Source organism: Oncorhynchus mykiss, chromosome 12, assembly GCF_057628025.1.
Source record: "Oncorhynchus mykiss isolate SJ-2025 chromosome 12, ASM5762802v1, whole genome shotgun sequence".
Classification (NCBI taxonomy): domain Eukaryota; kingdom Metazoa; phylum Chordata; class Actinopteri; order Salmoniformes; family Salmonidae; genus Oncorhynchus; species Oncorhynchus mykiss.
The window spans coordinates 36,974,533-36,991,209 of NC_143033.1; the positions used below are offsets into that span (position 1 = coordinate 36,974,533).

At 41.9% G+C, this 16,677-nt stretch overlaps 1 protein-coding gene across 3 annotated transcripts in view; it reads left to right on the forward strand.

Annotated features, from left to right (window-relative positions):
• LOC110538890 (rho GTPase-activating protein 7) overlaps positions 1-16,677 on the forward strand; it is a 117,681-nt gene that overhangs the window by 76,239 nt on the left and 24,765 nt on the right. The window contains exon 1 of one of the 3 annotated variants that reach the window (XM_090192386.1): positions 6,667-6,810. The exons of 1 other annotated variant lie outside the window; for it this stretch is intronic. In XM_090192386.1, coding sequence (XP_090048512.1) covers positions 6,768-6,810 — 43 coding nt within the window. In that variant the 5' untranslated portion in view covers positions 6,667-6,767. Of the gene's footprint in view, positions 1-6,666; positions 6,811-9,108; positions 9,654-16,677 lie in introns of those variants that run through there. One more of the 3 variants, XM_036937474.2, reaches the window with a different exon arrangement.

A 16,677-nucleotide genomic window follows, 5' to 3' on the forward strand; every position in this document is an offset into this window, starting at 1 on the left:
TAAAAAAAAAATGTTGTTCAAAGTCATTAATATGTCATTTCAAACGAGTTAGTATCTCGTTTGAACGACTTATTAAGAAAAACATATATTTACTAAGTCGTTCGAACTAGATAATTCAAAGTCTACGTTTTTTTTGTTTTTTTGCCTTGGGCTTCTGTAGGGCTTCCTTATAGACTCATAAACTCATGTAAAAAAATAAAAAATGAAGACTATCCAGCATTAATTTACTCCTTTACCTAGTTAGTGTAATACAAAAAGCACATGCTTTGTGTACTTTATTTTGCTTACTTATACTTGACTTTGACCACCATAGTCCCTGTGCCCTTGACTTTTAGGGTTCAAACCGAAGTAAGGGTTCAAATCTGAGTCATCGGCGACTGCTTAAATATCTAGTATCATGGTACTGAACAGTCAGTCAGTATAAACTAACACCATTTGAATAATTGTCAGAGCTCTGGATTTAGACACTAAAGACCATGTCAGTAGAGCATAATTCCATATGGTGTCTTTAGCTAAGCCCATTGTAAACACAGAGAAAGACAAGGGGTCAGAGAGAACAGGCCAATGTACATCATAGTTTTGACATTTCCTGGATGGATAGACAACAAGCTGAACGGATCAGAGGTGCTATTTTGGGTCACTGGCTCGGAGACAGAATGTGGGATGGCGTGGGACTGGGATATCCTGATGGGAAGGCTCCGGGAAGGCTCCGGAACCCCACTAGGGACCATTATGACCTTCAGCCTGCATGATGCCCAGTCTTTCCATTGTAACACACTGCATCAACAAGAAATGTACACACTTCAAAGTGTACTGTATGTAAACAAGGACAAACTTTGTAGTGTATGTCAACAAGTACACAACCTTATAGTGTACATACTTTGTGTAGTATGTCAACAAGTACACACTGCAAAGTGTATGTCAAGAAGCACACGCTCCTCAGAATACATCAACTTCATGGAGTAAGTAAATAAGTATTCACTTCACACATTTGTGCAGACCTTACTGTCACAGTTAAGTGGTGTCCAATGCTAGCTATTGCTCTAGGGCAGGGATGGGCAACTTTTTACGGAGGTGGGGGCCACAAAAAAATTGAGCTCATCATTAGGGGCCTCAGCGGCTCGTGGGCCTATATTTACTAAATAATCAAAAGTAAAAAAAATACCGGTACAGAGTCAATGTGCAGGTTAGTCGAGGTAATTTATACATGCAGGTAGGGGTAAAGTGACTATGCAGAGATAATAAACAGTGAGTAGCAGTAGTGTAAGCAAAGTAATGGCCATTCAATTAATTGTTCAGCAGTCTTATGGCTTGGGGGTAGGAGTTGTTAAGGTGCCTTTTGGACCTAGACTCCACGCTCGGTACCACTTGCCGTGAAGTAGCAGAGAGCATAGTCTATGACTTGGTTGAGTAGTATTTAGGTCCTGGATGGCATGATGTACTGGACCGTACTTACTACCCTCTGGAGCACCTTACGGTTGGATGCCAAGCAGTTGCCATACCAGGCAGTGATGCAACCGGTCAGGATGCTCTCGATGGTGCAGCTGTTGAACTTTTTGAGGATCTGGGGACCCATGCCAAATCTTTTCAGTCTCCTGAGGGGGAAAGGTGTTGTCGTGCCCTCTTCACGACTGTCTTGATGTGTTTGGACCATGATAGTTTGTTGGTGATGTGGACACCAAGGAACTTGAAATTCTCGACCCGGTCCACTACAGCCCCGTTGATGTGAATGGGGGCGTGTTCGGCCCTCCTTTTCCTGCAGTCCACGATCAGCTCCTTTGTCTTGCTCGCGTTAAGGGAGAGGTTGTTGTCCAGGCACCACACTGCCAGGTCTCTGACCTCATCCCAATAGACTATCTCATAGTTGTGGGTGATCAGGCCTACCACTGTTGTGTTGTCAGCAAACTTAATGATGGTGTTGGAGTTGTGCTTGGCCACGCAGTCGTGGGTGAACATGGAGTACAGGAGGGGACAAAGCACGCACCCCTAAGGGGCCTCCGTGTTGAGGATCAGCGTGGCAGATATGTTGTTGCCTACCCTTGCCACCTGGAGGCGGCCCGTCAGGAAGTCCAGGATCCAGTTGCAGAAGGTGTTTAGTCCCAGGGTCCTTAGCTTTGTGGGCTCTATGGTGTTGAATGCTGAGCTGTAGTCAATGAACAGTATTCTCACATAGGTGGTCCTTTGTCCAGGTGTGAAAGGACAGTGTGGAGTGCAATAGAGATTGGATTATTTGTGGATCTGTTGGGGCGGTATGCGAATTGAAGTGGGTCTAGAGTTTCTGGGATTATGGTGTTGATGTGAGCAATGACCAGCCTTTCAAAGCACTTCATGGCTACAAACGTGAGTGCTAAGGGATGGTAGTCATTTATGCAGGTTACCTTCACTTTCTTGGGCACAGGGACTATGGTGGTCAGCATGAAACATGTAGGTATTACAGACTCAGTCAGGGAAAATTCAAAATGTCAGTGAAGACACTTGCCAGTTTGTCCGCGCGTGCTCTGAGTACGTGTCCCGGTAATGCGTCTGGCCCCGCAGCCTTGGGAATGTTGACCTGTTTACATTTCTTGCTCACATTGGCTATGGAGAGCGTGATCACACAGTCTTCCGGAGCAGATGGTGCTCTCATGCATGCTTCAGTGTTACTTGCCTCAAGGAGAGCATAAAAGGCATTTAGCTCATCTGGTAGGCTCGCGCCACTGGGCAGTTCACGGCTGGGTTTCCCTTTGTAGTCCGTAATAGTTTGCAAGCCCTGCCACAGCCGACGTGCGTTAGAGCCGGTGTAGTAGGATTCAATCTTAGTTCTGTATTGATGCTTTGCCTGTTTGATAGTTTGTCTGAAGGCATAGTAGGATTTCTTATAAGCGTCTGGATTAGTGTCCCGCTTCTTGAAAGCGGCACCTCTAGCCTTTAGTTCAGTATGGATGTTGCCTGTAATTCATGGCTTCTGGATGAATCCCGGAACATATTCCAGTCTGTGCTAGCAAACAGTCCTATAGCGTAGCCTCCTTGTCATCTGACAACTTCTGTATTGAGCGAGTCACTGGTACTTCCTGCTTTACTTTTTCCTTGTAAGCAGGAATCAGGAGGATAGAATTATGGTCAGATTAGCCAAATTGAGGGCGAGGGAGAGCTTGTATGTGTCTTTGTGTGTGGAGTAAAGAGTTTTTTATTCTTCTGGTTGCACATGTGACATGCTGGTAGATATTAGGTCAAATGGATTTAAGTTTGCCTGCATTCAAGTCCCCGGCCCTTAGGAGTGCCGCTTCTATATGAGCATTTTATTGTTTGCTTATAGCCTTATAGAGCTCGTTGAGTGCGGTCATGGTGCCAGCATCGGTTTGTGGTGGTAAATAGGTGGCTACAAAAAATATAGATGGTCTATAACTTCGCGCACCAGCTATTATTGACAAATAGACACACACCCACACCCCTCATCTTACCAGATGTAGCTGTTCTGTTCTGTCGATGCACGGAAAGCCAAATCAAATCAAATTTATTTGTCACATACACATGGTTAGCAGATGTTAATGCGAGTGTAGCGAAATGCACTTCAGAAAGTTTTCAGACCCCTTGACTTTTTCCACATTTTGTAACGTCACAGCCTTATTCTAAAATGTTTTTTTTTATTCCCTCATCAATCTACACACAATACCATATGATGACAAAGCAAAAACTGTTTTTTATCATTTTTTGCAAGTGTATTCAAAATAAAAAACTTAAATATTACATTTACATAAGTATTCAGACCCTATATTCAGTATTTTGTTGACGCACCTTTGGCAGTGATTACAGCATCGAGTCTTCTTGGGTATGACGCTACAAGCTTGGCAAACCTGTATTTGGGGAGTTTCTCCAATTCTTCTCTGCAGATTCTCTCACACTCTGTCAGGTTGGATGAGGAGCATTGCTGCACAGCTATTTTCAGGTCTCTCCAGAGATGTTCGATCAGGTTCAAGCCCGGGCTCTGGCTGGGCCACTCAAGGACATTCAGAGTCTTGTCCTGAAGCCACTCCTACGTTGTCTCTGCTGTGTGCTTAGGGTCGTTGTCCTGTTGGAAGTTGAACCTTCGTCCCAGTTTTAGGTCCTGAGCGCTCTGGAGCAGGTTTTCATCAAGGATCTCTCTGTACTTTGTCCCTGCTGCTGGAAAACATAACCAACAGCATTATGTTGCCACCACCATGCATCAACATAGGGATGGTGACAGGTTTCCTCCAGACGTGATGCTTTGCATTCAGGCTAAAGACTTCAGTCTTGGTTTCATCAGACCAGAGAATCTTGTTTCTCATCATCTGAGAGTCCTTTAGGTGCCTTTTGGCGGGCTGTCGTGTGACTTTTACTGAGGAGTGGCTTCCATCTGTCCAATCTGTACCATAAAGGCCTGATTGTTGGAGTACTGCAGAGATGGTTGTCCTTCTGGAAGTTTCTTCCATCTGCACAGAGAAACTCTAGAGCTCTGTCAGAGTGAACATTGGGTTCTTGGTCACCTTCCCGACCAAGGCCCTTCTCTCCCGATTGCTCAGTTTCCTGGGCCGCCAGCTCTAGGAAGAGTCTTGATGATTCCAAACTTCTTCCATTTAAGAATGATGGAGGCCACTGTGTTTTTGGGGACCTTCAATGCTGCAGACATTTTTTGGTACCCTTCCCAAGATCTTTGCCTCAACATAATCCTGTCTCGATGCTCTAGAGACAATTCCTTCGACCTCATGGCTTGGTATTTGCTCTGACATGCACTGTCAACTGAGTCCTTTTATAGACAGGTGTGTGCCTTTCCAAATCATGTCCAATCAATTGAATTTACCACAGTTGGAGTCCAAACAAATTGTAGAAACATCTCGAGGATGATCAATGGAAACAGGATGCAACTGAGGTCAATTTTGAGTCTCATAGCAAAGGGTTTGAATACTTATGTAATATGGTATTTTCTGTTTTCGCTTTGCATTATGGGGTATTGTATGTAGATTGCTGAGGATTTTTATTCAACCCATTTTAAAACAAGGCTGTAACGTAACATTTAGAAAAAATCAAGGGGTCTGAATACTTTCCGAAGGCACTGTATATTATCCATGTTGTCGTTCAGCCATGACTCTGTGAAACATATTACAGTTTTTAATAACCCGTTGGTAGTATAGTCCCAAACGGAGATCATCCATTTTATTCTCCAGTAATTGCAAGTTGGCCAATAGAACGGATGGTAGAGGCGGGTTACCCACTCACCAACGAATTCTCACAAGGCAGCCCCCTGTATTTCCGTCTTTTCTTCACGTAAATTATATGTATTTCGGCCTGGATTCGGAGAAGCAGTAAATCCTTTGCGTCGGACAAAAATATTTGTCCAGTTCGAGGTGAGTAATCACTGTTCTGATAACCAGAAGCTCTTTTTGGTCATAAGAGACAGTAGCAGCAATATTATGTACAAAATAAGTTACAAACAATGCAGAAAAAAACACACAAAATATCACAGTTGGTTAGGAGCCCGTAAAACAGCAGCCATCCCCTCCAGTGCCATTATCAGATATATGAAATAGAAATGTGTTCCCTAAACTCCAATTCAATAGCTGAGGTATGAGAAGTGAAATAAACACAGATATGTTGCCAGAGAACATAGCAGCCATAGGTGTCCCAATGAAGAAGCCTTCCAAATGAACTGTACATGGATGGGCCATTACTCTGCACCCCAGATCATTATTAAGTAATAAAGCAACTAATAATTTCTAACTAATAAAGCACAGCTCTTATCATATCCCCACTTAATTGATTCTGTAGCTCGTCAGAGGCTCCTTTCAAGGGCTAGTCCTGTCGCTTGGCCTATGACAGAGTCTGGCCTACTGTAACCTAAGCTCTGAGCTATGGCAATTATATTCAGTGCAGAAAGAGACAAACAGGCACTGACAACTCTACTAACTCTACACCACTATTATACAATAACATTCAGACCATGTCAGGGCATGGCAGGGCCAAGGCCTTTTCATGGGTTTGGTATTACCTCACAGATGTCAGCTACCGGTATGCTTTTTCCAGTTTTCATGTCAAATGCTTTAATTATTTTCACAGGTTATTTTCATTCCACACTGCCACCTCTGTCCCTCTGTCTCTGTCCCTAAAGGGTACACAAACAGGCCAAAATACTGTAGTTTTATTATTATCATCATAGCTTTTGATAAAATATTTCTGCTAAAGTTAGAAGTTATTTTGAGCGAGGAGGAAGTGGTCAGTGATTGTGCTCAGTGTTTCCTGGTTCCAGTACAGAGGTGCCCAGTGTGTTCAGGACAGGTTGATTTGAACACAGAGGCTAGATGGCAAGCTGGAGCTGCAGTACCGGTGAGTAGAAGGAGAGGGACACACAGTTGTAGGGACAGAGAGAGCGCTTCCTACATCAACGGAAATACCAGCCCAAAGACTCAGAGGCTGGACTCAGATTGCAGACACAGAAATACACACATAGAGAGAAACACACAATCACAAGTGCATACGGTATACTCAAATAGAAACAAAGTCCATGAGAGTAAACACATGACACATCCTCACATACCCTCAGTAACACAGTCATAACCACACACACACACAGTCTCACACACACACACACACACACACACACACTCTACCCTGGGAGGGGTACTGAGCTGAATTCTTCCTTTTCTGACGCCCTCCTCCTCTTACTCAGGAAAAGGATGTGTGTTCTTGCATAACCTTACAAAACAGTGACCAGGGGCCAGCAGTGCAGCAGCTGTCAAGAGCAGAGGTCAAGCCTAAGTGAGCCTCTCAGCTTTATGGAAGAGCAAACAAACGAGGATGGGGCAACTTTCATACTAGGTAAACACACACGGCTGTCCCTTTGTCCTTCTCACAACACTAGGACATATGTCGCTTTGTATTAAACATGCCCACAGTCCACATGGCGCTAGTGTTGCTTTGGATCAGTCTTGGTGGATGGATCTGACTGTTTCCAATAGAGAGGCTTGGCCATTAGCATTAATCACAGTCATTGTAAATACTTCAGTTGTAAATAAAACCATCCAGTAGAACAGACTGGATGGCTGCTGGCCGGTCTGCCACCACAGCTGTTGAAGTAACATAATTTCATCAACACAAAGATTTGAACACAGATGATATCATTTCTAAGAATGATGAACTGGAGAGAGATGCTATTGGACCTCTGGATGTGTGTCTTTGATATATAGACCCATTTGGCTATAGCCTGGCCATTTTCAGCCAACCTGTCCAAGCTCATATCGTAAAGTGAGATGATGTGGAATGATCTTCTTTGTTGTGGTGTTCAGTGTGGTTTCTATAGTTTCAGCATAGTTCCACGTCTCCGTATGGCAATTTCTTTGTGATGTTTTGTATATATTGTAAGGCAGGCTGACTGCCCATGAAGCAACAGTAAGTAGAAAAGCATCTGTCGTCATGGTTAAGTTTGATTTGATGGGAGAGGTAGAGAAACTTAGATATTAACAGCAGAGATCATTTCATCCTTGCTGATCACTATCACTTCAGCATTTAGGAGTTGTGATCCTGAGGAGGAAAACCCAGAAGTTATAATCTCTTAAATAGCAACAAGTTTTATAACATCCACAGAACTCAAACCATTCAACAGCAGCTAATATGTTTTATATAGGTATAGAATTAAAGCAGATTGTGTGAGGACAGTGCTTTACATCATTTGAAGTTGGACCATTTGGAATAAGGGGCTTGTCAGAGCGGAAGCCTTTGCTTGGGGAGGAGGACTGCAGTGCACACCCCCGTCCCGCAAAATTAACTCACCCAAAACAAGGGTGGGACCCTCAAGGAACCAGAAGGAGCCAGTGGCTTTGATGAATTCACCAGCTAACCCAAGCAGAAAAACGTAATAATTGTGCCAAGATAAAATATTTGGTCAGTTGTGACAGTTACCGTAGTCAACATTTGTCTTCAAAAGTGTATTATAAAATAATTACTTTAGTACATAGACATGAAGCAGAAGCGGTTTCAAAATCTGCAGGAAAAATAACAAAACTTTGGTCTGCATTATGATGGACTATGACATCATGCACATAAACCAGAATCTTGGGCTAGGGTCATCCAAGAAAAACATCTCATTCCCAGTAACAGCCAAGAATGCCTATTTCCAGGTTTTATTATAAACTTGAGCTAAGCGCTCCAGGAAGGTTGCCAAGGGGACCTTGGTTCCTGTACTTCACTCTTGTGTAAAAGTCATTAGTTGTTTTCATTTCTTTCCATCTTTCATTCAACTGTGAATTAATGCAGCAAAGAGGTGGCCCTCTCAAGGGGTTTTCACATTTAAAAGAGCCTAATCAAACACCTACGTTGTAAATGGAACCTATTACCGCTAATGGCTTACCTAGGAATGAATCCTGATGAAGCCTTGAAGAGGGCTATTAGCACTGCAGGTTTTTGTCATCATCCACAGTGGTTTAAGGGTAGTCATTAGAGTTACTATCCTCTTGTTCTTTTGATTTGAACTAAATGTGCCATGTTCTGCTTTGAAACAGCGGCTGCCTTTTACAAGATGCTGATAGCAGCTACAGGAGAAGGTCAGACCACATATAAGTGTGGGCTGCAGGTTTTAGAGGTAAGGTACTGTACCATAGGAATAATTTGACTTTCAAGGAACATGGAAGGGTTCCCTGTGGCTCAGTCGGTAGAGTGTGGTGTGTTCAACATCAGGGTGTTCGATTCCCATGGGGGACCAGTATGAAAATGTATGCACTCTGGATAAGACTTCTGCTGAATGACTATGATGTTAATGAAATCCATGAAAATGTTATTGAGTGAGTTCTAATGACATAAATAAGTGATCGATTGTTTGAGTAGGATCAGTATATATGGAGTCAAAATTCACCATTTTGTCAAGAAAAGTGAGAACATAAATGTGTAAGAAATGTGGCATCTGGATATTGGAAGGACTAGTTACATAAAGTACAAATATTGTACTGTATTATATAAAAAATACATGATTATTATGAAACCCGTGTGGAGGGAATTTCATCATGTTCTTAGCCTGACTGTCTTTGAGAGTTTCCGTGTTTACCATGATAGGCTGATTGTCTGCTACATCTAATTTTAGCTGTCAAGTCTGACTACAAAGGGGGGAATATGCCCTCAAGGCCAGTGTCTGAGGTTAGGAAATCTCTTTCTGGTCACTCCAGTCTAGTCTAATACCAACAGGGCAATGTCATGGGATCAACCACACTCTCTTAAGGGTGGTGGTGTGGGGGGGAATACATTAGCTAATTTAAAATGAATTATTTTATATCAGATGTTACAGTTGTATTAGTTGTCACAGTAGAGAAAGTTATCTGAATTCTGAAATACTTTATAAATACCCTGGCATGCTTTAAAAGTCAACAGCCTTGGTCATCCATTATGTAGTTTTGGAAGCCTCCCTCCTGGGGTGAGCGTTAAGTGCAGTTGGTATGGTCCAGGGGAGGGAAGGGCGACTGGAAAGTGGAAATATTTGTACTGATTTCACTATGATGGCCAATATGATCAAGACAGCTGAACTTGTCTTCAATATTTGATTAGATTTGTATAGTTGTTTTGTATTTTTATTATTCAACATCAAGTTTGATAAATTTGCTCATTCTTAACAAGAATAAAACGAGACTAAATATCACATTTCATCTGACAACATTACAGCACCATGTTGATTACAAGTAAGTAACAACTTTTCTTCTATGAACTTTAGTAGTACAATAGCAAATTCTAGGACTCCGACAAATATAAACTTAGATGTATTAACATATTCAGAGAGCCACTACTAACCTGATAGGGTGTCAGCTGTGAGGTTCATGTGATGCTCAAAATGAGGTGAGGAGTTCAGATGATGTAAGGTGATGTGCTGCACCACCGCATGAGCATCAGCCCTTTAGTCTAATGCATGCTCTAGACTATAGTTTTGCAACAGGCTTTTAAAAAGACTTATTTAACTAGCCGAAATGTTTTGTCATATAGATTCAAAAGGAATAGTTTGACTTTCAAGGAACATGAAAGGGTTCACTGTGGCTTAGTTGGTAGCAAATGTGTGTGCAACATCAGGATTTGTAGGTTTGATTCCCACAAGGGACCAGTATGCTAAATAAATGACTATACTGTTAATACAATCCTTGAAAATGTTCTTGAGTGAGCTCTAATGAAAAAAATAAGTGGTTGATTGTTTGAGTAGGATCAGTAAAGAGTGCCAATATTCACCATTTTGTCAAGGAACGTGAGTACATAAACATGATACTTCAGCTCATTTAAAATTAATTATTTTATATCAAATAATGTAATAAATACTTGTTGAAATAGCCTAGATGTTTTGTCATATAGATTATAAAGATAGGTTTCTTAGTTTACTCTAAAATTAACAAAATCAATCCTATAACAAAAGTCCACGTAAAATATTCAAAATACATCTTAAGAATTCATGCCTACAGAGTACAACATTTCTATTTGTATTTCTGGCCTGTAGGTTGAGTGTTATGTGGGAGAGTGTTGAGGCTGTCGAGTTGAATTCTTCATGCAGGTGCCAGTCAATTGATTAAATTCATTTCAGTGATGTTAGTGTTAGTGTGTAATGTTAGTGTGTAATACACTGTATTTGTTTCCTGCTCCATACATATTCCTAGCATGTAGGCAATGGGTTCAGGCTGCAAAATTTGATGAACTTAGGAGTTGTGATAGAAAACCAGCTGCTTTGGAATCAGAGATAAAATGCCTAGCAAATCTGTTGTTTTCCAATATGGATTTTTCCCATGGTGTTAGCTTTTCAGAGGAACCAGACTGAACAAGGTCACTCAGTCATTGCAATGGATTAGAGTATTTGGTCTCTAATCAACTAACTGTTGCATTTCACCATTTTAAGATTTGGCATCTTATCATGTGCATAGTTCTACTTGACCATTAAATGCCAAGTATTTCAATCCAATCAACATGATTCAAAGTGAGCAGACCCCTAAGTTGGGCTCATTTGCAGATGGTTCTCTAAAAAGGTTCAGTAGAGATTGACCGGTTCATTGTGGTGTCTAGTATTTCCTAGAAGACCTTAATTCACCAATTATACTTTCTGCAATCTGAAAGTTCTCTAACTATAGCAGCGAAAATCCCTCCAACTCATTTCCCCATTGGCATGAGTGGATCACATAGACACTGTTGTTAGCAACCAGGAGCAACAGAGCGCAGGAACAATTATACCTATGACCTAATGCAATTCTACCTGCCAACTTTGGCCGGGGAGTAATGGAATGAGATAAGCCAGCACTGGTATAGATGGTTAAGGGGGATAAATGATTGTGTAACAATCACCAGGTGCTCTCTGATTGCCATTGTTATAGGGCCATTGTTACTTTTTCCATATTAACTCTGATTTGCTGACTGAGTGACACACTTGGGTCATACACCAAATACCTAACAGAATAGAAACATGATAGATGACCAACTGCTGGATATCACTGTTATTTGTGATTCATCAAACATCTATATTCTCTGATTTAAGAACAGAAAATGGAGGTCAGTTCTATCTTTTGGTCTTTCTTGTCTTTTCCTCATAAAAAATGTCCTTGTTTACAGTCATTCAGAGGACATATGTTGGCCATTCCCTAGAACACATCCATTGTGTTGTAATCTACAGTGCCTTGCGAAAGTATTCGGCCCCCTTGAACTTTGCGACCTTTTGCCACATTTCAGGCTTCAAACATAAAGATATAAAACTGTATTTTTTTGTGAAGAATCAACAACAAGTGGGACACAATCATGAAGTGGAACGACATTTATTGGATATTTCAAACTTTTTTAACAAATCAAAAACTGAAAAATTGGGCGTGCAAAATTATTCAGCCCCCTTAAGTTAATACTTTGTAGCGCCACCTTTTGCTGCGATTACAGCTGTAAGTCACTTGGGGTATGTCTCTATCAGTTTTGCACATCGAGAGACTGACATTTTTTCCCATTCCTCCTTGCAAAACAGCTCGAGCTCAGTGAGGTTGGGTGGAGAGCATTTGTGAACAGCAGTTTTCAGTTCTTTCCACAGATTCTCGATTGGATTCAGGTCTGGACTTTGACTTGGCCATTCTAACACCTGGATATGTTTATTTTTGAACCATTCCATTGTAGATTTTGCTTTATGTTTTGGATCATTGTCTTGTTGGAAGACAAATCTCCGTCCCAGTCTCAGGTCTTTTGCAGACTCCATCAGGTTTTCTTCCAGAATGGTCCTGTATTTGGCTCCATCCATCTTCCCATCAATTTTAACCATCTTCCCTGTCCCTGCTGAAGAAAAGCAGGCCCAAACCATGATGCTGCCACCACCATATTTGACAGTGGGGATGGTGTGTTCAAGGTGATGAGCTGTGTTGCTTTTACGCCAAACATAACGTTTTGCATTGTTGCCAAAAAGTTCAATTTTGGTTTCATCTGACCAGAGCACCTTCTTCCACATGTTTGGTGTGTCTCCCAGGTGGCTTGTGGCAAACTTTAAACAACACTTTTTATGGATATCTTTAAGAAATGGTTTTCTTCTTGCCACTCTTCCATAAAGGCCAGATTTGTGCAATATACGACTGATTGTTGTCCTGATTGTTGTCCTCCCACCTCAGCTGTAGATATATGCAGTTCATCCAGAGTGATCATGGGCCTCTTGGCTGCATCTCTGATCAGACTTCTCCTTGTATGAGCTGAAAGTTTAGAGGGACGGCCAGGTCTTGGTAGATTTGCAGTGGTCTGATACTCCTTCCATTTCAATATTATCGCTTGCACAGTGCTCCTTGGGATGTTTAAAGCTTGGGAAATCTTTTTGTATCCAAATCCGGCTTTAAACTTCTTCACAACAGTATCTCGGACCTGCCTGGTGTGTTCCTTGTTCTTCATGATGCTCTCTGCGCTTTTAACGGACCTCTGAGACTATCACAGTGCAGGTGCATTTATACGGAGACTTGATTACACACAGGTGGATTGTATTTATCATCATTAGTCATTTAGGTCAACATTTGATCATTCAGAGATCCTCACTGAACTTCTGGAGAGAGTTTGCTGCACTGAAAGTAAAGGGGCTGAATAATTTTGAACGGCCAATTTTTCAGTTTTTGATTTGTTAAAAAAGTTTGAAATATCCAATAAATGTCGTTCCACTTCATGATTGTGCACCACTTGTTGTTGATTCTTCACAAAAAAATACAGTTTTATATCTTTATGTTTGAAGCCTGAAATGTGGCAAAAGGTCGCAAAGTTCAAGGGGGCCGAATACTTTCGCAAGGCACTGTAACTAGGCCACAGTAACCACCCAATGTCATATCATCCCTAGCACTCCACTTGTCTAATGTTACAGTTCTCAACATAACTTCACAGACATTTGAGGTTTTCATACCACTTTTACGCCTCACTTGACACTTGCCATCCCAGTAAAAAGCAGCTGTATTTGCATTCCACTGAGGCTGTCGAGTCTAAGGCTTGGTCCTCTGGAGGATGTTGTGAAGATCAGAACCATGTAAGCTGTCAGAGCAGAGAGATGTTACCATATCACACTGAGATGCTTTTCTCATGTCTATCGACTCATGAAGAGACATGGCAAAATATAGCTCTAGGCCTGGAGGCCCATATAGTGGTAGGACTTAGGAGACTGCTACGAAGAGTGGGTGTGTAGTGTGTGTGGTGCGCACTGGGACGCACTGGGGGGGGCAAGGATTGCGTCAGGGCTAGAGCACGTAGCGCCATTTTCCCAGGCCCCTAAACACACTTCTCCGACTTCCTGGCGCTGTGAGGGAGGGAGGGGTTGAATTGCAAGCACGCATCTCTTATCAGAACCCAGAGCCCAAAAGCACAACTTCCTCCAAGGCGGCCTGAGGAATTTGGAAAAGGAAGAGCCTTTCCCTTCTTGGCCTTATTAAAATTGGCGGTCTCACAGATACCATCATGCTTATACGCAGGAAGAATATAGTGGTGAACAAGGCGCAGTGAAGTTAATTGTTCACTATTTTATATATATTTCATACTGCAACTGGGTCACCTGTCTTATGCCTTTTCCAGCCCTGTGATGTCATTCTGACCACTGGTTTGGGTAGCTAATAGTTTATTTACATCTGGGAGCAGGGTGTTATTATAAGGTGATAACAACTTATTCCACCATAGGCTTTATGGTTGTTCCACGGTGCCTTTTGAGAAGTGTAACTTAATCTCAAGAGGTTAAATAAATAAAAATACTGTAGCAAGTGCATATTAAGTGTCAAATAAAGTAACACGGTTGACCGTAACAGGGTTGACAGTAACAGCGTTGACAATTTCATCTTAAATCAGCCATAAATTCCATTTTGACAAGGGGAATGGAAGCTTATTGTGTGCAACAAGGAGTGGCAATGGAAGGGGGGGGGGGGGGGGGGGGGGGGGGAATGGTTAAAACATTTGTAGGCTGTCTATGGGTAACAGGGTTGACGTGTTAGGCTTGACCCGCTCAGTTTTCCACCACAAAACACAGGAAAGGGCCAAAAAGAGTAGAACCAGCTCACCTATTTTTACGCTATGATTTGACTATTAGCTGTTTAATGTTGCTTTTGAAAAAAGATTAAAGAAATAGTTTACTTTCATCATATTCAAATGGGAGTTCACGTAGCAGGGTTGACCTTAAAATGAGGGATAGAGGTAAATGAATCAATAATCACACTAAATAATAATCTAGAGAAATGACTTTGTCAAAGCAAAATAATAACTAGGGCTTCAAAATGATGGCGAAAACTTAGAGAAATGTTGGGGTTAAGTGGATTAAAATCTTCCTAGATGTCACAGAGGGTGCAGGCTTTTTATATAACCCTGGCAGATACATTCTGATACATAGCTTTACAGCCTCAGAGTTATGTGATACTAGCATGTATGTCATATCTTAGCAGGTACAGCTGATATCCTCTCTGTCACAAACTCTGTCCGCCAATCCCAAAACTTGTATTTGTGTTTATTATGGATCCCCATTAGCTGCTGCCAAGACAGCAACTATTCTTCCTGGGGTCCCGCAAAATGAAGGCAATTATACATTTTTAAAAACATTACAAGACATTCACAACAGATTTCACAACATAATACGTGTGTGCCCTCAGGCCCCTACTCTACTACTACATACCGTGCCTTGTAAAAGTATTCATCCCCCTTGCCATTTTTCCTATTTTGTTGCATTACAACCTGTAATTTAAATTGATTTTTATTTGGATTTCATGTAATGGACATACACAAAATAGTCCAAATTGGTGATGTGAAATGAAAAAAAATCAAAAACTGAAAAGTTGTGCATGCATATGTATTCACCCTCTCACGGCTGTTGAAGGATGAGGACCAAAGTGCTCTAAACAGAGACAACCTCCCACACACACAGGTGGGAAAAGGTTACCTAAGTATGGTTCCCAATCAGAGACAACGATAGACAGCTGTCCCTGATTGAGAACCATACCCGGGCCAACACAAAGAAATAGAAAACATAGAACACAAAACATAGAATGCCCACCCCAACTCACGCCCTGACCAAACCAAAACAGAGACGTAAAAAGGATCTCTAAGGTCAGGGTGTGACACACCCCTTTGCTATGATGCCCCTAAATAAGATCTGGTGCAACCAATTACCTTCAGAAGTCACAGAATGAGTTAGATTGCACACAGGTGTACTTTATTTAAGTGTCACATGATCTGTCACATGATCTCAGTATATATACACCTGTTCTGAAAGGCCCCAGAGTCTGCAACACCACTAAGCAAGGGGCACCACCAAGCAGCGGCACCATGAAGACCAAGGAGCTCTCCAAACAGGTCAGGGACAAAGTTGTGGAGAAGTACAGATCAGGGTTAGGTTATAAAAAAATATCTGAAACATTGAACATCCCACAGAGCACCATTAAATCCATTATTAAAAATGGGAAGAATATGGCACCACAACAAAGCTGCCAAGAGAGGGCTGCCCATCAAAACTCACAGACCAGGCAAGGAGGGCATTAATCAGAGAGGCAACAAAGAGATTAAAGATAACCCTGACGGAGCTGCAAAGCTCCACAGAGGAGAATGGTGTATCTGTCTATAGGACCACTTTAAGCTGTATACTCCACAGAGCTGGGCTTTACGGAAGAGTGGCCAGGAAAAAGCCATTGCTTAAAGAAAAAAATAAGCAAACATGTTTGGTATTCGCCAAAATGCATGTGGGAGACTCCCCAAACATAAGGAAGAAGGTACTCTGGTCAGATGAGACTAAAATTGAGATTTTTGGCCATCAAGGAAAATGATATGTCTGGCACAAACCCAACACCTTTCGTCACTCCGAGAACACCATCCCCGTGCTGTGGGGATATTTTTCATCAGCAGGGACTGGGAAACTGGTCAGAATTGAAGGAATGATGGATGATGCTAAATACAGGGAAATTCTTGAGGGAAACCTGTTTCAGTCTTCCAGAGATTTGAGACTGGGACAGAGGTTCACCTTCCAGCAGGACAATGACCCTAAGCATACTGCTAAAGCAACACTCGAGTGGATTAAGGGGAAACATTTAAATGTCTTGGAATGGCCTAGTCAAAGCCCAGGCCTCAATCCAATTGAGAATATGTGATATGACTTAAAGATTGCTGTACACCAGCAGAACCCATCCAACTTGAAGGAGCTGGAGCAGTTTTGCCTTGAAGAATGGCCAAAAATCCCAGTGGCTAGATGTGCCAAGCTTATAGAGACATACCCCAAGAGAC